General features: G+C 49.7%; 1 protein-coding gene across 2 annotated transcripts; it reads right to left on the bottom strand.

Annotated features, from left to right (window-relative positions):
• Positions 1-394: 394 nt before the first annotated feature.
• Positions 395-21,175, bottom strand: MVD (mevalonate diphosphate decarboxylase). 2 transcript variants are annotated; one of them, XM_084812775.1, is made up of 11 exons: positions 20,973-21,175; positions 15,678-15,748; positions 14,527-14,641; positions 13,570-13,722; positions 10,911-11,110; positions 10,567-10,641; positions 9,595-9,813; positions 8,798-8,913; positions 6,338-6,446; positions 4,350-4,411; positions 395-1,791 (listed from the first exon to the last, which is right to left on the bottom strand). In XM_084812775.1, exons 1-11 carry the CDS (start codon positions 21,043-21,045, stop codon positions 1,770-1,772), a joined length of 1,215 nt encoding a protein of 404 aa, XP_084668901.1. In that variant the 5' UTR covers positions 21,046-21,175; the 3' UTR covers positions 395-1,769. The 2 variants fall into 2 exon arrangements, with proteins under 2 accessions (XP_084668901.1, XP_084668902.1); XM_084812776.1 differs by lacking the exon at positions 4,350-4,411.
• Between the last annotated feature and the right edge of the window lie 5,553 nt (positions 21,176-26,728).

The raw sequence follows: 26,728 nt of genomic DNA, 5'->3' as shown, positions 1-26,728 counted from the left end.
ATGGGCTTTTTTGCCCATCTAGCAAAGGGGTTTCGAAGGGGGAGGAAGGAGCCTAGCAAAGGCTCAGGATAGCTTGTCTCCTGCCCTCTCTAGTCTCCTCCCCTCCCCGCCCATTGAAGTGCCCCCCTTTCTGACACTGAGTTCTTGACCTGATTCTTTCCGTGCCAGCTGCAAGGGAGCACGGGAGGGGGTCAGATCTCCAATTCCCACCTCCAAGGTCAGAGCGCTGTCTCTGACCTTGGAGTGTGGAATCCGAGCTATCCTATAGCCCCTCAGGCGCTGTCTAGGGACAACAGGATTGCTTCCTCCAGCTCTGACTGCCAGGAGAGGCATTTCAACTTTTCAGAAGGTGGAGAAAAGGCAGAAAATAACTATATAAAAGAGATGAGCAATGAAGATGGAAGAATTTTATTCATTTAATTTCTATACTGCCCAATAGCTGAAGCTATAATCAGAACATTATGTTCATTTCCTTTGAAACCATCCATTAAAAATGAAACAAGAGCAATGGCACTGAAACCTTAAGAGAAAAACCCCACAGGGAAACCCGCGCAGAAGACAGTGACATGAAACTGGGCAACAGGGTAAGAAAGAGAACTTAGAGAGGTGTTAAAGATACTGGGGTGCAGGGAGTGGAAACGTAATTTAGGTTTCTGCCTTGCTGAATACCAGATAACCTTAAAATGTCACCTTCAACTGCATTTTTTTTTTAGAAGTCCCAAACGTTTCCAAGCAAGTTAGCAGGGGCAGCCTAAAACAACATTAGCTAAGGGAGAATGAATGAACACAGGGAGGGCTAAATTTTGCCACAGTGCCCCACAGCTGTGCACTACATTTCCAAAAGAAGAGCACACCCTTGAGATCTCTTAAGGCAGGACTAGTCTCTGTTGAGTGACCTTGTGGATGCGCTCCCAAGATCATCAAGATTGCCTTGCTGGCCGAGACCAACGTCTGCAGCTGGGGTGCAGAACCACTGGCCTACAGACCTACTCCAGCCTGCTGGCCTCCCCATTCAAGCCCGTGGAGCCTCCTCGGGTATCTGATGATCTCAGGCCAGATGTGGCATTGGAGATGGGCGTGGCGGTGGAATTGGCTAGCCCCAGCAAAAGCAGCCCCTCTTCCCCCACTCGCTGAGTCTTCCTTTGTGTGCCTCTGACCACCCCTGATGGGGACAGCGAATGAAGTGAACACAGGAGGGGGTGGCAATGACATCAGTAGGCCACGCCCACTGATGTCATCTGACCGGCAGAGGGCCTAGTGGGTGGCAATTTGGTCGCCCACCCAGGACTGGTTCTGCAGCCCTGGTCTAGAGAATCGGCAATCCCTGAAGCTAGCAACCACTAGGCAGTCCGACAAAAATTGGCTAGTGGTTCACCACTGGTAGACCCAGGACTAAGGGGAGGAAATTCTAGCCCCCAGTAAGTCAGACAAAAGGGAACAGTGGGAGAGGACGCTTACACTGGCTTCCTGTGACATTTTTGTCCCCACAGGAGTCCCTGATAATCAGACATACACCCTACCACCCAATAAAAGGCAAAAACACCCTTTGCAAATAACTCTCAGGTATTTGTCATTTCCATAATTCCCATGTAGGCCCAACCGCTCCCCGTTCTATTCACAAATGACACCCATTTGGGGGCACTGCTCCAAGCTGCCCCTGGACACAGCTGCAGGACTTCGGGGCAGCCCCAGAGATGGGATGCTCTCGGCTCAGCTGCTACTTCCGGGTAACCCATCCGCTCCCAGGAGATGACAGTTCGCATCTTCCACTACCGCTGGTCCCGGGCCTGGCTGGAAAGAAAACCCGAAAACAAAGTTAGAGCAAGGTCTGAAAAGGAGGCTGGAGCTGCTACGAGGCCAGGCAGGCAAAGGAAGTATTAATGATTAACTGGGATGGTGGCAATACTGAGATTTCCAAGGCTTCCCCACCCTATTTTTAATTGGCAAAATGTGCACTAAATAGCCCCTGTCCCTATAGGACATGGCAGGAGGGAACTGCAGACCAGGGGAGATGCAATGACAAGGAATACTTTGAGTAGAGGATATGTGTACAGTGCCGGCTCCCAGATTTTGCGAGCCCTTGGGCAAGGCACCCTCAGGGGACTCGTGCCAGTGAGCCCCTGCTGGGGTGGGGGCCCTCAACAAGTGCCCAACCTCGATGCCAGCATGACGCTGCATACTTTGTTTTGGATAGAAAAGCTGTGGTGGGTCAATCACTATGGCAGAGACACAAGAGAATCCACAACATGCCAGGGTGGGTGAGCATAGGGGCAACAGCAGAGGAACTGGGGGCCAGGAAGAGAAGGATGCAGCCAAATGCCAACCCACCCCCAATCCAGGTCATTTCTAGCCCTTTAGAACACATTAGGCTGGTTCTAGCAAGCCTCTATCAAGGACACCCTAGCTCAGTGGTAGAGTGCCTGCTTTGTGTGTAGAAGGTCCCAGGTTCAAGCCTGGTATCTCCAGTTAGGAAACAAAAACCAGGTTGCAAATGGTAAGGGAGACCTCTTCATGCCCAACACCGTAGAGAACGACAGTTCTGGGCTAAATGGACAGTCTGAAACTGGTATAAGGTAGGTTCCTATGTGTGTTCCTACAGGTTAGCCTTTCCCAATCTGGTGCCCCCCAGATGGGTTGGACTACAAATCCCATCACCCCAACCAGCAAGGCCACTGGCCTGCTTTACAGGAATGTTGTACAGATTACTGCGATAACATGGGTGAAATGATGGGAGCTGCAGTCCAACACGTCTGGATGGCCCCAGGTTGCGAAAGGCCTCTATAGATACAGTTTTCTACTTGTCTGTATTTATTTTAGAATATTTATATACCTCTTCCCATTTGAAAAATCACAAAACGGTTCACAACAAATTATAAAACAATGTGTCACTCTAAAAGCACAGCAATATTTAGAAAAGTTAAAGGTTGGGAAAAGCCAGGGTAAACAAGTAAGAGAGCAAACCCCTACCCCTCACAGCCAGTGCGGAGAGAACCGTGCTGGCTGCCTCTCCGAGGTAGGAAAATTGACCGGGGAAGAGTGGGAAAGGGGGTGTTCTGGTGCGCAGGGAGGAGACCAGGGAGGCCAGGATAAGCGTTATCCCGAGCCTCCACCATCCCCCTTCCCTTCCACTCTGAAGCATCCTCGCTAGATGGGTTGAAAAGCCCATCTAGTGAAAAAAATCAAAGATTGGGGGACAGGGAGACAAAGATCACCTCCACTGCTCCTCTCGCCCTACTGGCTTCAGCCCAGCAGTGCACAGGGATCTCAGAAGCCTCCAAGCAGCGAGGATGCAGTCCACAGGACTGCGCCCTAAATTTTTAATAGTTGAAAGCTGACAGTTGACCGTGCCTGACGTGGCACAGAGGGGAGGTCATTCTAGAGGGAGGGCGCCACCACAGAGAAGGCCCCTTGCTGTGTTGCTGCCTGATGGGACTCTGCAGGATGTGGCACAGACAGCAAGACCTCCCCTGAAGATCATAGTGGTCTAATGGGACTAGATAGGGGGAGATGATCTTTCGGGTAACCTGGTATGTAGCTATGCATGTTCAGTGCCCAAGTACAAGAAGGGAGACTGAGTACAGAATTCAGCACCATCAGGACTTTTTGTTAAATAATGATTTTTTTTAGAAGGCTACAGAGAGATGCTTAAAATAAACAAACATCCCAAGAGCCAAGGTCGGAGGGCTTCACAGAATTACCCCTCGGCAAGGCTTCAATGCCTTGTACAGTTCCCTGCCCCTTCCGATCTTTAGTAATATGATACACCATGTTTGCAAATCCACCTAGAGCATCCAGTTTTTCTTCACATCTAAAATGGAGGTGATTTGTTGCCACTGTTATTTTCAAGTGCAGGGAATACGCAGCCTTGGTTGTAGCAGGAAATTTTGCACCAAGGCCTCAATAACCCGCTGGGCTCCTCCTAGCTCTACAATTCTAGGAAAGGCTAGGAAGATATGGGCCCTTAGTCATCTCCACCCATGCATGGGCTGCGATGAGCGCACGTTCTGCATTATTAGCTATTTCTCTTCTCCTGGGAAGGAGCAAGGCAGCAGAGATGTAGTAGGGGAGAAGGAGCAGAAATGAAACGGACACAGACACATGACAAATGCACTATTAAACAGAGTGTATTGAGTAGTAAATTAAGCTGGAGAAATTTAAAAAAAAAACCTTCCAGGCCTTCTCATCTGAAATATGCTGACCAACAGGAGTCTTGGATGTGAAATGCATGACTTAAATCAGCCTTTTCACTCTTTACAAATTAAATCACGACTTTACAACCCCCTTGAATTCAATCCACCTTCTGTGGCCCAGCAAGCAAACCTGAAAACACCAGGCAACCCATGTCTCACATCTCCCAAGCCCCTTGGCAGAAACCCTCTTGAGACTTCCACAGAAAGAAGGGATGTACATCCTATAAATAAAGAGGGGGTGTTAAAACACGAGTTTTGACCTTAGCAGTGGGTGCAACCACACATCACTCAATGGACTGAAGTTCTTACTGCCGTTGCGAGGTTTGAGCACATCTCCTACAACCATCGAAGTTGTATGGATGTTTATTACATATATGGATCCCTTATATTAGCATATATATTTGAAATGGAAGTGTTAATCCCCCCCCCCCCCCGCTGTGTGTGTTTTTGTCTTCTTTCTTTCTTTTCCCTGTATCAAGGGAGATGTTAGTGATGACTGTATACTGATATGTTTTATTATATGAATCTCCCCTTTTTTTGCTTTCCTTTTTCTTTGCTGTTGTTACTGTTGTGTTGCAAATGAAAACATGTATGAATAAATAAAGATGTATAAATAAATAAATGTCTGCTGTTCACCGCTCCGAGGTCTTTGAATGTGGAACGGTATACAAATACTGTAAATAATGATAGTAATAAATAACTGGATAGTTGCTGGGAGAATCACAGTAATGGCTTCTGCTGAGACAGAGACATGTTCCACATAAAACAACCTTTGGCGACCTGACACCCCCCAGATGTCACATAGGAAGCTGCCTTGTACTGAGTCACTTGGTCCATGTAGCCCAGTATTATCAACACTGTTGGCCAGCAATGGCTCTCCAGGGTTTCAGGCAGGATTTTTTCCAGCCCTACCTCGAGATACTAGGAAGTGAACCCGGAGCTTTCTGCATGCCTGTAATTGAGCTATGGCCCTGGACTATAATTCCCACCATCCCCAGCCAAGCCTGTGCTGGCTGGGGATGATTGGCATTGTAGTGCAAGACCTCTGGAGAACACCAGAGAATGGAAGGCTGATCCAAGAAGGCAAAGAGGCAATGGCGTGATCCCACGCCATTTCAATACTATTGTTCAATAATGTGCAAGTGTGTGCAGATTTTAATCATCTGGCTTTTATAACAACTGGCGGTGATTTCCCCTCACACTCCAGGCCTGACAGAGTACAGCCTACAGTTTCTTCACAGGCTGAGGGAAGCATCTGCCTTTGAAGCATCTGGGAGAGAGAGGGGGAGAGAGGGAGAGAGAGGGGGAGAGAGGGAGAGAGAGGGAGAGGGAGAGGGAGAGACAGACAGACAGACAGACAGAAAGAAAAGAAAAGAAAAGGAGGAGAGGAAGACAGGCTTTGTTCTTAGTTCCACCCGTGGGAAAGGCCACTCCTCGAAAAGGGGTGCAATGCCGCCCCGCTTCTTTGCAAGTGGGCCTAGCACCATGCTGGGATGTGATGCAGGGCAGGGGAACACCAGGATTGCAAAAACACTCTCAGCCAGAGCCACCTGTGGAGCAGGGAGTGGAAAGAGCTTCCCGAGAAACAGCCTCCCCTCCCTCCAACAACTGAAGCTGGGCTTAGGCTGGGAGGTAGAGGAAGCCCACCTCGCCCTGTGCCGCCTGCTGGCCTCTCAGCTCCTGCATGGGCAAGGCTAGAAGATGGAAACTGGCCTATTCCAGGCATGTAGAACCTCAGGTTCGCGGGCCAAATTTCAAAGACGTGCCTGCAGCAGAGGCTGATGTCAGTGGGGTGGTGAATCTGCTCTGGGTTTGTATCAGAACGAGTCAGGCCTCCAAGGGAGCGATCCAAGGTGTGGAGCAAAGACGCCTGCAAAGCACCTTGGAGAGCTCCTTTGGAGGTCTGACTGGTTCTGACCGAAACCCGGAGCGGATTCACCGCCCCACTGAAACTGGGTGCCTGTGAGCCCAAAGCGGACAAAGAGGCGGCAGGTGTTAAGAGGGGCGGCAAAGACACAGAAGCACGGGGACAGCGTAGGAGCAACTTGGGCTGCTGCACTGTGAGCAAAGTCACGCCTGTTCCGCGAAGCAAGCCACAGCTTTGCCTAGCGCCCGGGACGCAGAACGGACGCTGCCAAATTCCATACCTTGGTGAGCAGCAAGTACTGGATCGCTCCTGGTGCGGGATCCCTCACCACCGCTGAGAGCAGTTCCTCCGATGGCGTGGCTGCCTCCACTGGCAAGCCTTTCAGGAATCTAAGCAGAGGGGTGAGATGGAGGCTCAGGGTCATTGGGCAGGTGGGTGTAAGAGCCGCTCAGTGGCAGCACCACCATCAAGGAACTCCCTCCCAGGGGGGATCCTCCGGGCTCCCTCTCTTTCCACCTTTCAGTAGATGGTGAAGGCTTCGCAACACTGCAAGCAGACGACACCAACTTTGTAGGCAGCAGGTTCCAGGTTTGTCCCCAATATCCCCCACCCAACAAACAAACAAACGGGGGAGTGGGACTGAGCTCCCCACTCCCCCATGGTGGGTTTCCCCTTAAGGCATCTTGGGGATGTGGCATCAAGACCAGGCCGGCACACTGGCTGTGAGCTTGCCACATCCAGGATGGAGGGAATGGGGGTTCCCATTAGTAGTCTGCACCATGGTGGGCCCTCACCCTACCATCCTCCACCAACACTCCTGGTGGGTGGGCCAGTGTGGCAAGCACTACAATAATGGGATGTTGGAAAGGAGGAGGATGGACAGGTGAGACAGTTAAGGGGTGGCTGGAAGGAGGGAGGAGAGTTAAGCTGGACCGGGTGAGGAGGGAGCTGAGTTGGCCAATAGGACTGGGAAGGAACTGGTTTTGGAGAGGACTGCGGACAGTGAAAAACTGGATGTGGAAAGAATGACGTGGGACAGAATGGCCATGAAGAGCAGGTGGATCAGGAGGCCTGCAGCTAAAGAATGAGACAGACAAAGACACAGGTCACCAGGTGTCTTAAAGAACAAAATCCAGATCTCCAATGGCAAGGAGAGCCAGAAAGTGAGCTATTACACTAGTTAAAGGGTTAAGAACAGAAGACGAGCCCTGCTGGATCAGGCCAATGGTCCATCTACTCCAGCATTCTGTTCCCACAGTGGCCAACCAGTTGTCAACCAGGAGCCCACAAGCAGGGCATGAATGCAACAACACCCTCCCAGCCAGGTTCCCCAGCAATTGGTGTACAGAGACTCACTGCCTCTGGTTCTGGAGGGAGCACATAGCCATCAGGACTAGTAGCCATCAATAGCCTTTTTCTCCAGGAATTTGTCCAACCCTCTTTTAAAGACATCCAAATTGGGGGCCATCACTACATCTTGTGGTAGCGAGTTCCACAGTTTAACTCTGCGCTGTGTGAAGAAGTCCTTCCTTTTAGCTGTCCTGAATCTCCCACCAATCAGCTTTACAGGATGACCCCTTTGCGTTCTAGTATTTTGAGAAATGTCTCCCTCTCCACATTCTCTCCACCATGCATAGTTTTGTAGACCTCTATCATGTCTCCCCTTACCCTCCTTTTTCCAAGCAAACAATCCCAGCTTTTGTAACCTTCTTTCATAGGGGAGATGCTCCAGCCCCTTGATAATTTTAGTTGCCCTTTTCTGCACCTTTTCCAGCTCTACAATATCTTTTTTTTTTTTAGTTACTAGAGGTTATTAAAGGTTACAGGGATATTAGTGTATTTTTAGCTTTGTGGTTAATGTTCATAAAAACTGAAAGTCTTTTAAGATTGATAAATATTGCTAACCATTACCAGTGTCTGCTGGAATTTGTCCAATACCTATCTCAGATTGTCTTATAAATAACCATCACACCAGAAAGGAGGATCAGACAGCAGTCAAGCAGTAGGAAATGATGCTGTCATTGACCTGCTGATCTAGGATGTCTCCGCTAAAGTTTTAGCATTGCTGTCTCTTATTGGTTTAACTATGAACAAATGTGTGGTTTTATTGGTTTTGGATTTGTTAAATTGCATTATTTTCAACTGCAAGCCACTTTGGTTACTGACAGTTTTAATGGAAAAGGAGAGTGTAAGTGATAAATGAACAAAAAAGGCACTCCCAATTTTTTACTAGTGCTACCATACTTAATGCAGCCTTTCCCAACCTGGTACCCTCCAGATGTTTTGCACTTCAACTTCCATCAGCCCAGCCAGCATGGCCCATAGTCCATCCAAAACACCTGCAGGGCACCAAGTTGGGGTAGGCTGCTAATGAGTTTGGAAGAAGACAGCTCTCCGTCATGGAGCCGTCACTTAAGTCTTAGTGGGTAAGACGTTTTAGCCTACAACTCCCATAATCTCTCACCACTGGCTATGCTGGCTACGGCTGATGGGCATTGTAGGCCAAAACAAATGGAGGGCCACAAATTGCCCACCCCTGCCCTAGAAACTCACTGCTTAATGCAAAATACATTAGGTGTAGTAATAATTTTAAGCATTGGACCGCGTTTGTAAATAAGCATCGTTTTCCTTCAGCAAGCATCTGAGATCTACCTCCTGGTTTTTTGGCCAGTGTGAGAGCCCCACCTCCTGGTACAATGATGACACGATAAGCAGAAGATAAATTACTGGGCTCACTTACTGGCCCCTGTTCTTCTCTGGAGGAAAGCTGCGTTTCACCACTTCCACAAACTCATCCACCGTGTCGTCCAGCATGAAGAGAACTGCGTTTGGGCCAGCGTCAAAAGTATAGGCCACCTGCAATCAAGCTCAGAGGTCAGAAAAGCACCCCATTTAATCAAAAGGGCAACTATCCCCCTTATGCCTGTTGCCGAGGGTGTCACAGGCAGGGGGGAAGGACTGGAGTGTCCTTGCAAAAACTATTCCTGACCCCAAAACAGGATACATAGCGGATTAATGGAGGGCTCCACTTTGTAGACCCTGACTTGAAGTTTAAATAAGAGCTGCAGGGTGAATGTACAGATCCAGTCATTTTTTTCAGAGAAATCTGATCAGAAGGTGTACAAACCTAGCGGATCTTCCATGGGCGAATAATAAATAAATAAGAAAATAATTAATGGTTAGAGTGTTGGACTGGGACTTGGGAGATCTGGGTTCTAGCCCCCACTTGGCCATGAAGCTCACTGGGTAACTTTGGGCCAGTCACTGACTCTTAGCCTAAATGACCTCACAGGGTTGTTGTGAGGATAAAAAAGGAGAGGCAGAATACCATGTAAGCCGCCCTGGGTTCCTTGCAAGAGGAAAAAAGGTGGTATATAAATGTAATAATAAATTAATAAATAAAATACATATTCATGATTAATAATAATTATTATAATAATTATATCAACGCTTCCCTTGCAAAGCAAGCATTCACATCCCTGTCCTGGGAGGCCACTGTCCACCCACACCCAGAGCACTGTGGCAGGGCCATCCAACCTTGGTTTTGCCATGGTGCGCATTGAAGCGGTGCACCAAGGCAATGACTTGCTTGGAGATGTCGCTGAGGTAGAAGATGGGCGGGAAAGTGTCCAGACAGGTGGCATGGAACTGGTTGCTCTCCTTCATGGTGAGCTCGCCAAAGGCCTCAAAGTCCCGCTGTTGGACATGCTGGATCATCTGGGCCATGCGTTCTGGAACCACGGCCTTGGCCCGGTGCTGGAAGAGGAAAGGGAGGCGGTTGACGCACGGTGGATCACACATCGTGAGGACATTGCTGTGAGAACACTGGATGCCTGTTTTAGGCTTGTATTGTTGCTTTTATTTGTTATCTTATTGTGTTTCTATTTTTATCACTTTTAATATTTTAACTGTTTTTATGTATTTTATTGCTGTGAGCCACCTTGGCAGGGCTTCTGCCCTGAAAGGTGGCCAAGAAAATTTTAAGATAAATAAATAAAATAAATCTGTATGGGTTATCAATACACTTCTGGACACAATTCAAAGTGCTGGTTATTAAAAGCCCTAAATGGCTTGGATTCCAAATAGCTAAGAGCAGCCTTCCCCAACTTGGTGCCCTCCAGATGTTTTAGACTACATCTCCCAGGATTCCTGGCCAGTGTGTAGACTGTGGTGGCATAGAGAAGAGGGTGGGATCAACAGGGGTTGAAGTCCAAAACATCTGGAGGACACCAGGTGGTGGTGGGAAATGACCTAGAGCATACAAAAGGAGTTGTTAGGCAGAACCTAACACCATCCTCCTTATGGGAACATCACCACAGGGGAGGCATTCACAGTCAGAGGGAAGGAGCAGTCTCAGAAGAGACGGTGCAAAGGAGCTGCCCACCAAAAGAGAATTACCTACCGGAGACGCGGAATTCCCCCAGTCCACCAGCCCTATGGCAAGGTGGCAGGAAATCCGCGTTGAGACGCTGCGTGGTGCTGCCAGAAGAGGGCAGCACTGCCCCTTACCTTCAGCAGGAGGCTGGTCCTCACGCTGGACTGCATGCCAGCCGTGCTGCCCACAGGCTTCTTCTCTGCGCTCACCTGCCGAGGAGGAGATCACATCAGGGTCCTGCAGGAAGGGTCTTGCAGAGCCTCTTCTTGCTAGCACAGTCCTCCGTAACCTGGGATGCTCCAGATGTGTTGGACTGCAACTCCCATAATCCCCCAGCCAGCTGGAGGACCCCAGGCTATGGAGGACTGCTCCAGGAGGCTCTCTTTCAGCACTGCCCAAATTCAAGAATCCTTTGCAACACTGCAAACCCTGTGTCCCTTCCACGGTGCCCACCTCCCCGCCCAGCCCCCTCACTCACCACCAGGATCAAGACCCTCAACTCGGGCCAGTGCGTCTCCGGCGCCACCTGCTGGGCAACACTGTCCTTGCCATCGGCGTTCTCCCCCATGATCCACTGCACGAAGCCCCCGAACATGCTCCGGCAAGCGCTGCCCGAGCCCTGGCGAGCCACTTCGGAGAGCTCCCCTTCCACGCCATACAGCCTGGCCAGTGTGTAGACTGTGGTGGCATAGAGAAGAGGGTGGGATCAGGCCTGGAGATCTGAGGGGCGGCTTCAGCACAGCCGGGCCTTCCCAAGACACAGAGATAAGGACGCGGAAGAGGCAGGAATGGAAGAAAAAAGATTTGCCAGGAAGTCCCCAGCGGAGCTCACTTTAGCCATGGGAGTCTGCAGTGTGGTGCAGAGGTCAGGGCCAAGGGTGGGCAACTTGAGGCCCTCCAGATGTTTTGGCCTCAGCTCCCAGCGGACATGGCCCGCGTAGCCCAGTGTGTTCAAACCCTGGCCCCCCAGCAGGCCAAATCCAGCCCTCCTGGGGTTCCACAAATGGCCACACCGCCTTTCCTCCAGCATGTTTTTCCCCCATTCTAAAAGGCTGAACGGCCTCTCCTAAAGCTTAGTTATTGGCAGCAAGAGCTTGAAGCTGAAATACGCCGGCATTTGCGTCATGTTGGGTCCACCCCTTTGCTTTCGGCTCCGCCCCTTTGACTTAGGCCCCACCCACCCCTGGCATGCAGCCCCCAAGAGCTCCTCTGAAAGGGAAGCCAGGCTTCAGGCTGTCAAGGTTCAACACCCCTGGCATAGCCAATGGTGAGGGCTGATGGGAGTTGCAGGCCAAAACATCTGATTGGCCACACATTGCCCATGCCTGGGTTAGGGTGCCAGGCTAGGACTGCAGGGAGACTTGAGTTCAAATCCCTGCACAGCCATGAAGCTCACTGGGGCTAGTCACTCCCTGTCCACCTGAGCTAACTCAAAGGGTTGTTGTGAGGATACGGTTGGGAGGAGGCTGTCTACGACCCCTCGGAGGAAGGGTGGATGAGGACCATCAGCGGCAATAAAAATAGCAAAAAGAAGTTAGAATACTAACCCACCTTACAGGGTTGTTTTAAGAACTGCTGAGACAATGTTCGCAGAGAGCTATGAATACTCAGGAAGCACTACAGAAAACGGCGACTGCTATTATTATTATTATCAACTTGCTTTATCCCTCTACTGCAGATCTTTTAGTCTTTTAATGTTCTAATATTTTTACAATTTTAATATTGATGATTTAATTACATTTTTAACTTTTGTACAGTTGTATTTCTATTCATCGGTTTTAATTGTAGAAGTTTTAACGTTGTAAGGCCGCTTTGAGTCCCAGTATTGGGGAAAAGGCGGGATATAAATAAATATAATAAAATAATAAATAATAAATATGTGAAAGCCTGGTAAAACAACAGAAAAATTAAGAAAAACTCAGAAAAAATGTGGGGGCGGGGGGAGGATTTTTTTTTAAGTCCCCCCCCCCCCCAGGGCTTTTTGGAAAAAAACAGGATGGGTGGGTTCAATATTTTCTGGGGTTTCCCCTCACTATTTCCCCACAAGCCTCCCACCTCTGCCTCTGCTGCTGCTGTTGTTTCGGCCACCCCAGGCTCGCTGCACATGCAGGAGCGCTTGCTTGGCCAGGTTCGCCTGCTTTAAGATGGCGGCTGAGCAGTGATGTCATCAAGCTGTGTGCTGCCACAGACGGCCATCCCAGCCTCCCTCAGCCTGGCGTGAGGCGCTGGATGCTGACAAGGCAGGGCAGCAGCCAAGCAAGTTCATGCTCCCAAACACAGAACGCTCCGAAAGAGCCCTTTGCAGGGGAGGTGGAGAGAAATGCTGCTTGGGCGTCCAGGGCAGGGCGTTTGGACAGCCAGAACTGAACGAGGGGGCATTCCTTTCCTTCCATCCTATTTATTTCATTAAATATTTGTATCTCCAGCCTTCCAAGAAGTTTGGCGCAGCACACACGTCTCTCCCACCACCCATTTCATCCTCACAACAACAACTCTGCAGGGTAGGTTATGCCGAGAAAGAGTGAGGGGATCTGCTTGGCCACCATGCAAACGGAAAACTGGACTAGAGAGGTCTGACCCAGCATGGCTCTCTTACGTCCTAATACAGCCTTCCTCAAGCTGGTGCCCTCCAGGTGTTTTGGACTTCAACTCCCATCAGCAACAGCCAACATGGCCAATGGACAAGTATGCTGGGAGTTGCAGTCCAAAACATCTGGCAGACACCAGGTTGGGGGAAAGCTGCAAATGTAATGGAGTAATCCTGGAAGAGGGCAACATTTTGTTGTAGATCCCACTCATCTATCCTCACATTTCAGTACACGTGATGCCTTTCTGGCTTCTGAACTTGTTATATTGTATTTAATGTTTTAACTTCTGTAAACCGCCCAGACAGCTTTGGCTATGGGGTGGTAGAGAAATGTAATAAATAATAACAATAACAATAATTCTGCAAAGTCCTCTGCCCATGATGGTCCTGATCAGAAGCCAGTGCTTCCTCCAGGGTTCCCCTGAACCTGCCCATTCCCGTCTCAACCTCTGCTCCTAGTCACAGGCGCCATTTTGAACAGGAAGATGGCGGAGTCAAGAAGCCACCGTTGGCGGGTCAGCCAGGAGCCAGCGCCTGCCCCCCCACTCACCCAGACAGGCGTAGCCGGCCGCGGAAGAGGCCAACCCAGCCGCGGTGGGGAAGTTGTTCTCCGAGGCGATGTGGACCTTGTAGGCCAGGCTGAGGGGAGTGGGGTTGCCACTGCTGTCGCCACCACTACAGTGCTTCCGAGCCAGACGGCGCACTGCGGGTGAGAGAGAAAGAGAGAGAGGACGTTAGCACAGGAAATGATGCAGCCCTGGAGACAGAGGAAAACACTGCACTGAAAGAAATGCAAGGCTAACTGCCTTTGAGGTGGCAGACTTGTGACTGGACTGGACCACTTGATGCAGCAGGTGGGGGCTCACATGATGGAAGATTCCACTGTGTGCCCAGTACCAGCATTTGCAGCCACGCTGTAGAATGTAGCGCAGCCCCCAAACATCCCTCTGGCGTTTGTCACACAGGGGGTGTCCCAAACTTGCCCGCCTTGAGATCAAACCCATGGCTTCTCACCCTACACCAGGGGCGCAGAGCCTCTTTCACCCTGAGGGCTGAATCTAATTTCAGAAAAGCACCCAGGGGCTGTGTTCCATGGTGGGTGGGGCCAAAAAATACCAGCATATTTTAGCTTAGACTCTTACTGTCAGTAACTAAGCTTTAGGAAAGACATTTCAACCTTTTAGAAGGGGGGGGGGGACAGGACTGCACAAAAGCCAGGAAACCATTAAGTGATTGGTAGATGGGGCCAAGGGAACAGAGGGTGGCCCTCTAGGGAACCCTTGAGAGCCAGATTTGGCCCCCAGGCGGGGGGCCAGAGATGCTGCAACCCTGCCTTACACTCAGCAGAAGGAGTGAAGAGCTGTTCTCCCATCTTCCATCAGAAAACAATCAACATAGGGTTTTTGGATGCCATGTTTCCTCTGCCCCTAACACCTTCCAAAAGTGGAGTACTAGAATCCAGGTGTATCCTTCCCAGCTTTGCTCCCCAGTGCTGCCTTCCACTCACTCTCCTGTAGGCACGACTGGAGACGTGGGTGTCCAACATCAGCTTCCTCCCCATTTAGCCAGAGGCGGTCCTCCGTGAAGTTCGGGCTGATGGCTGCTGTGGTGATGGTTTTGAGCTGTCACAGAACAACCGATCCCAAAGTCACAAACAGCCACCTGAGACCTTCTTTGCTGACCTCTAACTTGAGAGATGGGCAATGCAATCCTATACATGTTTAGTCAGAAGTAAGTCCCCTCTACGCTCCACGCGACTTACTCCCAGGTAAGTCTGGATAGGATCACAGTCTCAGACTGCAGCTTGGCGCACACTGGCATGGCAGTAAGCGCCACTTAGCATAGTGGGGTTTGCCTCTGAGTAAACATGCGTGGATGTGCCCTGTTAAGCAACTGAGTCTTTTCAGGCTACTTATTTATTACTGAGAGAATTTATAAGGTGCTTTTGAAACAGATAAAGCTCTTGAAGTGGCAAGATTTTCAGTCAACCCTATTTAAAATACAGCAATACAATAAATTAAACAGTACAACAGGCTTAAAAACTGCATAAAACAGAAATGTGAAGAGCCAAGCCACTAAATAAATATTTGCAATTTAAAAAGCAGGTAACAGAAATGGATAACACTGCATCTAACCCGAAATTCAAATAGGGTGCCCCAGCATCTAACTCTAAATTAAAATATTCACTCAAAAGCTCACTAAATTGCTTGGGTGGAGTAACATGGAGAATGGTCTCAGGACGATTTCAATACCTAGGCAGGTTATGGGATAACAACAACTATGAAGAGATCCATAGCTGTGATCTTAGTTGCAGATTCCAGAAAAACAAAAATCCCCCGCCATCACTGGGGCACGGGCAAGTGCTTGTTCCATGGTTCCTTAGGAATCTATGTGAAGGTAACCATGCCTCAGATCATGGAGACTGGCTCCAGCCCCCTGCTTTTTCAAAAAATGAAAAAAAGATTTTGCAGGTTTGGCTTCACCAGTCACCACATCCTTCCCAGAACTGTCAGTCGGTTCAGATTTCTAAAGAACATCTACATGGGTTTGGATTTCTCCTTGCAAAGCCTCCACCCTGTGACCCCTGGTCCCACAACCAACAACGCAACTTGTATAATCTCAAACAAAGCAAGACATTGTTGACAATCTGGTACTAACCTGATCTTGGTGCAATGTGACACTGAGGGAAGAATTTATAGGCAAGATCAGCTCTTCATCGCGTTTTCCCCCTGAGTGAAGAACGACATTGTTTGAACGCGGGGGGGGGGGGGGAGACCCAGAACGCTCCACTGTTAGGTCCCTTTTCTGCAACCCTCAGCAGGTCAGTGGCTCAATAGTCCACCCAGCTGTTGCCAACTGGTGGGACTAAATTATAACTGCGAGAGAAGCTACTGGAAGGGGCGGGGGGATGATGGGAAACTGATTAATTAACCCAGAAAGTGTTGAATTGTGGCATGCAGAGAAGGTAGGAAGGGCCACATGGTGTATTAATGGGCCAGGTTATGTCCATCTGAACCGGGCCACTGTCATTGTGTTTCCACATAATGCTAAGCCATGGTTTATGTTAGGAACATCAGAAGCAGACTTAGACTAAGTCATCTTGGACTAAGGTCCGTTTAGCCCAGTATTGTTGACACTGACTGGCAGCAAAGCCTCTCCCATGAGTTTTTCTTGCTCTCCCTTGAGATACTGCTGGGGATCGAACTTGGAACCTTCTGCACTCAACGCATATGTTCAACCACTGGGCTATGGTCCTGCACAAACTGTGGCTTATTTCTGGTTTGTTTCTCTCCTGCCCATTTTGGGGCAGTTTTGTTTTCAGGCTGTTCTTGCCAGGCATCTGTTTCAGGGGAGACAGCAGCACAAAAAAAGCCAGGGACAAGCCACAGGTCTGGATTCAGACACCACGACGAGCCATGGCTTAAGCAACCTAGACTCCGTAAGCCAACAATAAACTATAGCTTCTGTTTGTGCTTTGCAGCTGTTAACAAACTTTGGTTTGTTTGCAGAGATGGGTCTGAACACAACAACAAACCAGATTTTAATAAACCATGGCTTAGTATTATATGAGAACCAGGTTTGTGTGTTTAGGAGTTGGATGTAGGTTGTATCACACTAAACAAATTATTTGGAAGTAAATCCCAATGATTTACAATGATTTCAAACAATGTGCAAAACCAGCCAAAGGCACATGTTTAATTTTCCCACAGAAATCAAAGGGGAGTAAAATTGCCTGCTTTTGGCTGGATTGTGCTCTCTGCATTCAGGACTAGGGGGTCTGTGTGCTATGCTTGGTCCATTCTTCAGTTTCTACCAATCAGTCCTCCTGGGACAATGTAGGTGGATGTCCTGGAAATACACACACACCAAACAAAACTAGTATACAAAGACAACAAACGAGGAACACATTTATGCATCTTGCTCCTGTGTAAATATTTTGTTTGAAATGCAGAATTTGTTTGGCTTTTCCTTTACAAAAATAAAGGCATGAAATCATTCAGGATAAATAATCATTTATGTAAATACCATAATTATTTTAATTGATTGGCTTTTATGTTTTAATTATTAATTTTAAGTTAATTATAGGGTTTTAAAATCTGATGATATATTGTTGCTAGCCATGTTGAATGCTATCTGTCATGCACAGATAGGATACACATTTCATTAAAAATTATAAAACTCTCTGTTCCTCTAATGTCCTGATCCTACGCATATTGCCTCAGCAAACAAGTCCTACTATGCTCTATGCAGCTTGCTCCAAAATAAACATGTACAGAATTGCAGCCTTATTCCTTTAGAATGTGCAGCCCACAATCCTATATTATTATGATGATGATTAACAACAATAAAAGTAATAATAAATTATGCCACCCAATAGCCAAAGCTCTCTGGGCAGTTTACAGAAGATTAAAACCTTAAAAATACAATATAAAACGTAATATAAAACTATTACATACAAAACAATTAAAAACAATCAACACTAAGCATTCCAGAATGCATTAAAAAGCGTTATCATAAGCTGTTAAATGTAGAAGTCTTAACCTGGTGCCAAAAGGATGACAATGTTGGAGCTTGGTGGACTTCACTGGGGGGGGGGGGGGCTGCCACCGAAAAGGCCCTCTCTGTATATGTGTATTCAGAAGCAAGGTGTATTGAGTTCAATGGAACTTACTCCCAGGAAAGTGCATAGAATTGCAGCCTAATCATATTAATATTTTGTTCCTTGAATTTACAAAAGCAGGCTATATTATAAAAAAGTATTTCTAAAGCAATTCAATTTTTAAATATTATTTTGGAAATATACGTTTTTACATCTCTGAACCACTCCATCTTTGTTTTCCCCAGTATGAAATTTCACAACTGGAGAGTAACCGCTTGCCTCCAAATGTTTTTTCTTGAGGCCTGCAGAGGTCACTACAGGGATATTAACGTAAGAAGGGCCCTGCTAGCCCAAACCAAAGGCCTCTCTAGTCCAACTTTCTGTTTGCGCAATGGCCAACCAGCTCCCCAGAGGGAAGCCCACAGACAGGTCGTGAGTGCAACAGAAACTTCCCACTCGGGTTCCCCGGCGACTGGCAGGCAGAGGCATACTGTTCCTTCCACGATTACCATATTTTTAATTTAATGTTTAATTTAAAAGCTATGACACATCATGTAGAACATACAATTAGTTTTGATGGATGATCAGAACAGCCTTAGAGTTAGATTGCACAACTCAAGAGTTTGCATGCCTGCACCAAAACCTGCCCTTGAAAGAAGCCACACAGGGGAATACTGCTTTGTTTCAAGATGCTCTTGTGATTTTTTAGGGGCACCTGAGGAGGAAGGAAAAGGAGGGGATCTTTCTTTCCGGCTCCTTTTAATCTACACCTCTCGTACAAGGTGACTCATCTGCAAATAGAGTTTTAATTTCTGCCAAATTGTGTAGCCCTGAAGCCCAGCCCCACTCTCCCAATGACCACCTGGATTGTGGCAAGTGATGGGGCAGCTGCAGACAGGCCCAAACTCAGCACCAGGGCTGTTGTGGTCATGCTGGGCCCACCAGGACTGACACTGGCTATCACAGCATCCTTTTGTTATTCTTATTCTTAAAAGCATTTTATTTTGGGGGGCAGCTGAGCATGAAAATGATCAGAGATGCCAGATTCATTATTTTTATTTTTAAAATACTTTATAGCTTTCTAGTACGACACAGTGCTTATCCCCAAGTACATATAATGAGCAACAAGGCAGCAGAAGCAAATGCCATTTTATTCTTGCAGTCCTGATGTTGCCATGATCTAAGTGAGTTCAAAATAAGAAACTGCACATGCTCAGAGAAGTACTTAAAAAAAAAACACAGGATGGGCAAATTGTCTTTTCTTTTCACTCTAATATATCAGGAGCGTGGAAGCCGTTGCAAAGCACGGGGGGCAGAAGAGAAACTTTAACTGAATGCTTCACAACTGAAGTAACACACGTGGCCATCTAAAGAGGGACCCCATCAGACCATAAAGTCCAGGGTCTAAAACCTGGTGCCTATCTTTTTATTCTCCTGGGCATTTTAAGAACTTTTCTTTAGTGTTTTTAGTACTTTATTCTGCTCCTGGTTTTAATTTAGTTTTATATGCTGAAATGATTTTATTCTTTGCTGCTGGGTTTCTCTTGGTTTTATTCTGCACTCTTTTTATTCTTTGTTTTAAACTTCACATTTTCTGTTTTTAATGTATTGAATGCTGCCCAAGGATCTTAGATGAACAGGCGGTTTAAAAGTACAGTAAACAAATAATAAATAAACATTGTTCCCCAACTTGGTGCCCTCCAGATTTTGTGGATATCATCACGACCTCGTCTATGTAGTGATGGCCACCAAGGTGGATGGCTTTAAAAGGGGATTGGACACATTCGTGGAGAAGGCTATCAGTGGCTACTCGTCCCAATGGCTGTAATGCTACCTCCACTATCAGAGGCACTATGCCTATGTACACAAGTTGCTGGGGAACATAGGCAGAAGGGTGCTGTTGCACTCATGTCCTGCTTGTGGGTTTCCCATGGGCAGCTGGTTGTCCACTGTGTGAACAGAATGCTGGACTAGATGAACCCTTGGTCTGATCCAGCAGGGCTCTTCTTATGTTCTTGTTTATTTATATCCTGCTTTTCTCTCCAAAAGGAAGCCCAAAGCAGCTAACAACAACATAATATGGAATGCAGCAGCAACAAAGTATCAAACAACAACACTATGAAACATGCCCTAAGAATAAAAATACTGCAATCAATTTATAATCAAACTTTCAATTCAGGGCTTATTATTTATTTATTATTTATTTATGCAGCATTTGTATACCGCTCCTCACCCAAAGTCCTTGGAGCGGTGAACAGCAGCCACGACAAAGGATCTAAAAATGCCACGCTGAAATAATTTCAAAGTGTTTAAAAAGAGACAGACTTCTGACCCAAACACTGTGTCACTTAATAAATGCAGAATCCACCCATCTCTTGAACACAGGAGGGGATGCAAAGAACGAGGGAGCGTTTTTAAGTCAGCGTGATTTCAATCTGGCGTTTTCACCCTTCCGTCCTATCACTGTTTCATCTCCCGCGTTCCACCGCTCCGAAATCTGCTCTAGATATGGGGCGGCACACGAATATTATGTCCCTGTTTGCTTATATCCTGCTTTTCTCTCTAATGGTCAGTAATGACCCCGTGCTTGCACCGGAGGAACCTTTCGTTTTTTTCTCTCTCCAAAGGGAAGCCCGAAGCAGCTAACGACAAGACAAGACAAGACAAGACGGACTGCAGCAGCAGCAAAGTATCAAACAACCACACCATGAAACATGCCCTAACCCCAAAAATACTCCAGTCAACTGCCAGTGTAGTGTGGTGGCGAGAGTGCTGGACTGGGAGCCGGGAGATCCGGGTTCTAGCCCCCACTCGGCCATGGAAGCTCGCTGGGCGACTTTGGGCCAGTCACGGACTCTCAGCCCAACCTACCTCACAGGGTTGTTGTTGTGAGGATACAATGGAGAGGAGGAGGAGAACGTAAGCCGCCTGGGGTTCCTTGCAAGAGGAAAAAAGGCGGGGTATAAATGCAACAAACAAACAAATAAATAAATAAATAAGCCGAGAATCAAACTTTCAACCCATTTGTTCGCCAACGATTTAGGTACGCGGCGCTTGTACACGCGCAAGGGCCCTGCGGCGGCGGCGGCGGCGGCCACGAGCGCGGCCAACAACGCCGCGCTGAGGCGATTGCAACGCGTCTGCGAGGGGCCGCGGCGCGCCAGGGAGCAGGTGCGGAGCCCGCGCAGCTCCCGAGCGCGGGGGGGTGCGGCGCGCGAGGCGGCGGCGCGGCCTCCGCCCGGCGCCCCCGCGCCCCGCCGCCGCTTCGCCTCCCGCGCTCGCCGCCCCGGCATCGCGAGCGCGGCGCGGCGCACGGGGAAGCCGCCCCGGCCCGGAGCGCGGCGGGCACTCACAGTACTTGACGACGGCGATGTTGACGGGGGCCGCGCAGGTCACGGCAGCCGCGGGCTTCTCGCCTGCCGCCATGAGGGCGCGGGCGCCAGAGGGCAGCCGAGCGGGGCCCGAGCCTGGCCGGCGCCGCGGCCTCCCCAGCTGCGATCCCGCGGGAGCCGCCGCGCCGCGCCGCGCCGGGCAGGGCCGCGGCCCTCCCCGCAACGCCCCCGCGCGCGCAGCCCCCCCCGGGATTGGCCGGCCGCCGCAGCCCTGCCCAATCGGCGCCAGCCTCGCCTCGCTCTCAGCCAACCAGAGCGCGCCGGAAGATGGCGCTCCTCGCTCTCCTCATGCGGGGAGGCACCGCGGAGGCGCCTCTCGGAGGGGGGGAGGGGGAGGGGGAGGGGGAGGGGGAGGGGGAGGGGGAGGAGCCTTCCCAACCCGGACGCTTCCGGCCGCGGCGCGAGGCAGCCCAGGGCGCGCGTGCGCAGTGCCGTCATGCGGGCCGGAGGAGGGCGGAGTCCGGTGGCGGCCATGACACCATAGGCAGGACGGGCTTCCCGGGGCGCTTCCGTGCGGGGGCAAAGGGGCGCGTCTAAAAAGCGCGCGCGGGGCGCTCCCGGCCCGGGCTCCTCGGGCACAGAGCGAGAGGGCCAGCAGCGCTGATCGGGCCGAGCATCCATGTCAGCTCCGCCGTTGCTTCTCTTTCAGAACTCGAGCGCGCGAGGCAGCGCCCGTCGCCCCTCCCTGGAAACGCGCTTCGCCCCTGCGGGTGCAGGGGGGGTCATGCGAATCCGCCCATCGTGCACGCGTGTCAGCGGATTACAAGGCCAACCAGGCGCTGGGCACGAATATGTCCACCGGAGGGAGCTCGAACGCTGCAGACGCCACGGGAATCTTTTATGGGTGCCGCTTGCCTGGGGAAATGCACCGAGGAGGCTATGTACTTCAGTGGTTGCCTCTGGTCTTTATGTCCCGGGGCGGGGGGCGCAGGACAGCTAATGGCACTCAGACAAACAGTGATAAAACATGATACAAATAATGAAAAATAGGCACGCGAATACACAAAAGTGAAGGTAGCCATGCTGGCCAAAAGGAAAACTCCAAAATCCATATCACCATAATACTTGTATTAAAGGTAAAGGTGTCCCCAGCGCTGTCCGAAGACGCTTCCGTGGCCATGTGGCCGGCATGACTGAGCACCGAGGTGCACGGAACGCTGTTAACCTTTCCCGCCAAGGTGGTACCTATTTATCTACTTGCAATTTCTTGCTTTCGAACTGCTCGGTTGGCAGGAGCTGGGACTGAAGACGGGAGCTCACTCCGTCACGCGGCACTCGGGTCTCGAGCCGCTGACCTGCCGACCTTCAGTTCAGCGTCTTAACCACTAAGCCACCGCGGCCCCATAACCACGCTACATATGCCCATTCCCAAATTCACTCCTCCATTCTCCAGTTCTGTGTTGCGTGGCCAGGAGCAATATCACTTCAGTATTATGTGCAGGATGTCATACATTTGGGTTATTAAATAGAGCTGGGCCCATTTTGGGAGGCTGGGGGGATGGAATTCTCAAGCCACTTCTTGCATGAATTTGCCAGAAAAAGTCAAGGTATACCCTTCTAATTTGATTTTCTTTCAACACCCTTCACTTCCCTCACAGACATTACACTGTTTGACTGCATTCTATTGCTGAGTTTTCCCCCTCCACTGTTAGAACTTTTGTGAACATTTCACAAAACCTCAACTATTGGCTGGAGTTGCTTGTTTGTAGCCTACCAGGAAGACCTGCAGCAACATGTCTCAGTGTGGAGGCTCCAGTTCAGGATTCTAACCAGCCATGTCCTCCTCTGTGATACCCCATTGTACCACCACCCCATTCTGTTTTTTTTCCATGTTCACTGAGCATGCCCATTAGTGTCTTCCCCCCACCAAATAAGGTTTGTTGTGCTTCTGCAAACCTTGGAGTTCCCCCAAACCTGCTGATACCTCCCTCTTGTATGTGGATGGTACTGTTTGGGCTACGTAAGGATCACAACTTGGAGACTGAGTTTGATATTGGCATATATGCTGATATGCAAACATCACTGAACAAGGTCAACACAACACAATTTAAGAGCCGCAGAAAATAAATCCCCACTTAAAAAAAGAGGAAGATGTTACTGTGGCAAGATCTGAATATGTGTAATGCCAGTGCATTGTGTCTACAGCAGGCAGACTTGCTGTGAAATGCAAACACAGAAACCTCATTGACATGGCAAGAACTGAGATTGGGGAGAGGGCTGTATGATGTTCTGCCCTCCACCAACTCCCATTGGAAAGGACTCCACAGATCCCCTTGTTGAAGAGATGCCGTGTACCCAGCCCCCAAGATAAATATATCTGTTTTGATTCACTAGGCTTGGATGAAAAGCCCCCTCCCCACATTCCCTTATACTCATCCACATACCTACCTTTGGCGTCATTGGCTGGATCACTGACTCAGAAAAATCCTCAGCCTATGAACCTTCCTTAAACTGTCACCTAGCTGACAGCCTTTCCATCAGGCTGTGTGAACTGTTTCCATCCCAGCTGCTTGTGATAAGAACCGTCACTTGGTGCCTGAGCTTGCTTTTTTCCTTTGCCCGCCCTGTCGCTTCTTCCTTGTGTGTCGTATCTTTCAGACTCCAAGCCTGAGGGCAGGGACTCTCTTACTGCTGATATTTGTAAGCCACTCTGGGTGCCTTTTTGGCTAATGAGCAGGGTACAATTGCTTCTGATAGATCACACTGAGTCACACTACTGATCCAGTGGCTCACGCGGGCAGAGGCCCTTTCCCAGTCCTCCTCATGAGACCATTTGAAATGGAGACCCCGGGAAGGAACCCGGGAGCCTCTGCTTGCAAAGTGTGTGATCTATAGGAAGTGTTACTTGTTGGGGCAGGAAAGCAATGAAAGAGGAAGCCATGTTTTACAAGGGGCACGCTGGCACTTTCCAACCCTCTGTAATGATGGCACAGCAAACGCTCGCACTGCCTGCAAGCAGAACCACGAGAAGTCATCATTAGCTGAATTAGTTTCTTACCGGCCTTTCTCTAAAACAGCGTTCCCAACCTGGTGCCCTCCAGAAGAGTCGAACTGCAATTCCTAGCCCCACCATGCCTACCTTTGATGCCGGCCCTGTGTGCGAATCGCCACTCGATGCGGTGGCCCTCGTGGGGCGAGCGTGCATGTGTGAGCTGACCAGGAGCTTGAGTGTCCACTGAAACCCGGACTAACCCCACTGTGAAAAAGCTGAACGTGACTGGCCGTCTCTTTACCTGCATGTGGGGCAGAGCGACTGGAGCTGGTTACCAGCCGCTGGTTGCTTGCACGGAAGGTGCACACGTCAGCAGCCAGGGACTCCAAGCTGTTGTGCATATGTCAGTGAACAGGATCGCTCTGGTTGTGAAGCATGGATCGTCATTATTTCTTTTGTGTTTGTTTGTATTAACTTGTAAGGAGCCCAAGGCGGCTTACATGGTCCTCCTTCCCTCCGTTTTATCCTCACAGCAACCCTGTGAGGTAGGTAAGCTGAGGGTCGGTGACTAGCCCAAAGCCACCCAGTGAGCTTCATGGCTGAGTGGGGCCTAGAACCTGGATCTCCCGAGTTCCAGTCCAACACTCTAACCACTACACTGTACCGCTTGGCGCCCAGGGAAGCTAAGAAGTCAGATAAAAACACCACAACACATAGACACCATTAAAATCATAACTCTAACATTACAAATGCACAATCAAACCATCACTGCAAAACCAGGAAACAGGTAAAACACTCGTCCATGCCCCCAAACACTTGTGCAAATAACTACCCCTTGAACTGGTGCCTGAAAGGCAACCGTGTGGTAGACAGCCGAATGTCTACCGGAAGGGAGGTCCATAATCTGATCTGGCCCTGTGCATGAGAGGAACCGATGCTCAGAAACACCTGTCTCTCTCTCTGTGAAAGACATCGCTGGGATGGCAGTCTGCTAACTGCCATCTAGCTCAGACTTCCCCGTACCAGTTAGGGGGCTGTTTTGCCACCTGCCGAGCATCCAAGATGTGAACATTGCCCTGGCTGTGTCCGCCCTCGGTTCCACGAAGGTCTGCCAGCGGGTTATAGATAGAAAACCGAGGGCCAGCCAGCAGGGTATAGATAGAAACGCCGCCTCTATTTTTGCCCTTGTTGGTGTAGGTGCCAGAGAAAGAGGTAGCAGGACTATTTATAGGGTCTGGTATTTGGGAGCACAGTGCCACTTTTCCATGTGTCGTGGGAGAAAGGAAACTGAGCCAGGAGAGGCGTGGTGTCACGGCCCTGTAACCAATGCCTCCTTTCTCGTATTCCGAAGCAGATCATGCCAGGCCACTAAATGGCAGCTTGTAAAAGCATACAGTTGTAAAACTAGACAGAAAAACAAGGTCATCTTTTCCAGTCCTCGGTTGACTGGGGCATGATCTTCCATTCCTAAATTTAATGCCCGGGCTCACTGAGCTCTAGTGAAGTGGTATCAAAAAAGCAGGAACATCTGAGCATATGCAGAGTCCTTTTCCTGCACACAGCCCATTTGGGACTAGGGGAGGAGATCTGCGTGGGTCATGCCTCTCAGCTGGGACTTGGGAGATCTGGGTTCTAGTCTCCGTGCAGCCATGAGGCTCACTGGGTGACTTTGGGCCAGTCATTGACTCTCAACCTCACCTACCTCACAGGATAGTTATGAGAATAAAATGGAGGGGAGGAAGATGTACCACACCTAGGGTTTCTTGGAAGAAAAGGAGGATATGAATGCAACAACTAAACAAAATGGTCTTCACATTTCTTCTTTTACAAGTGGATCACACATTTGGTCAGGGGCTATCAGCGCTATGGAACACCTCAGAAATATCTGCAAAATTGTCAGCTTTCACACTGGGGGACAATTGGTTCCACCTCGTGGCCCACAGAAACCTACCCCTCTTCCGCAGAAGCCGCGCACCCTTTCGGCACAAGCTCCGCCCTTGGAAGATGAGCACGGCTTGGCCAAAGAGAGCGTTCTCACAAGCAACAAATCCATCTGAGCAGTGCAACAGACTACAGCGCAGGCGATGTTTATCCTGTAACCATGACTTAGGTCTCGGAGGTGTCATGGGCGGGGGAGAGACTGAAGGGCTGGTGGGTGGATGACTTCCACTGCTCTCACTATCCCATCCCCACCTTTTACCTGATTCTGTGGTGGCGATTGGCCTCAAAGTCATTTGCAGGGTGGCGTGGGAGATAAAAGTGTGTGCGTGTGCATGTGTGTGTGTGAATACCTTTAATTAGGAAAAATTAGGGCCTCTACCCAGGGCTGGCATCAAGGGTAGACACAGTCAGGCAGTTGCCAAGGGCCCACACGCCAGCAGGGGCCCGCTGCCAAGAGCCCTCTGGACTTGCTCCCCCGCTTTGCCACTGCGGCCTGCTTGCTCATCTGTCTCTCTCTCTCTGGCCCAGACAAGGGTGGCGGTGGGAAGGAGGAGCAGGAGATGCCTCAGCCGCCTGGCTCCCTGGCGCCCTGCCAAGCAAGCAAGTGGCAGATAAAAGTGATGAGGAAGAGGAGCAGGTGCAACAGCAGCCCGTGACAGTGGTGGTGAGCAGGGAGACTCATGGAGGGAGGGGGCTCACGGGGGGCGTCTTGTCCAAGGGCCCTCCAAAACCTGGCGTTGGCACCGACTCTCTCGTCCCACCGATCTCAGTCATGCAGTGTGTATGTGGAGGGGTGGGGAGCTTCACCCACTGAATGTCTGCCTTCCATACTAGAGTTGAAAGC

The sequence above is a fragment of the Heloderma suspectum genome, chromosome 8, assembly GCF_057233095.1.
Source record: "Heloderma suspectum isolate Gila_16-S chromosome 8, 16-S_ref, whole genome shotgun sequence".
NCBI lineage: Eukaryota > Metazoa > Chordata > Lepidosauria > Squamata > Helodermatidae > Heloderma > Heloderma suspectum.
The sequence above is the reverse complement of the archived record's forward strand: the minus strand, read 5'-3'. Positions and strand labels throughout refer to the sequence as shown.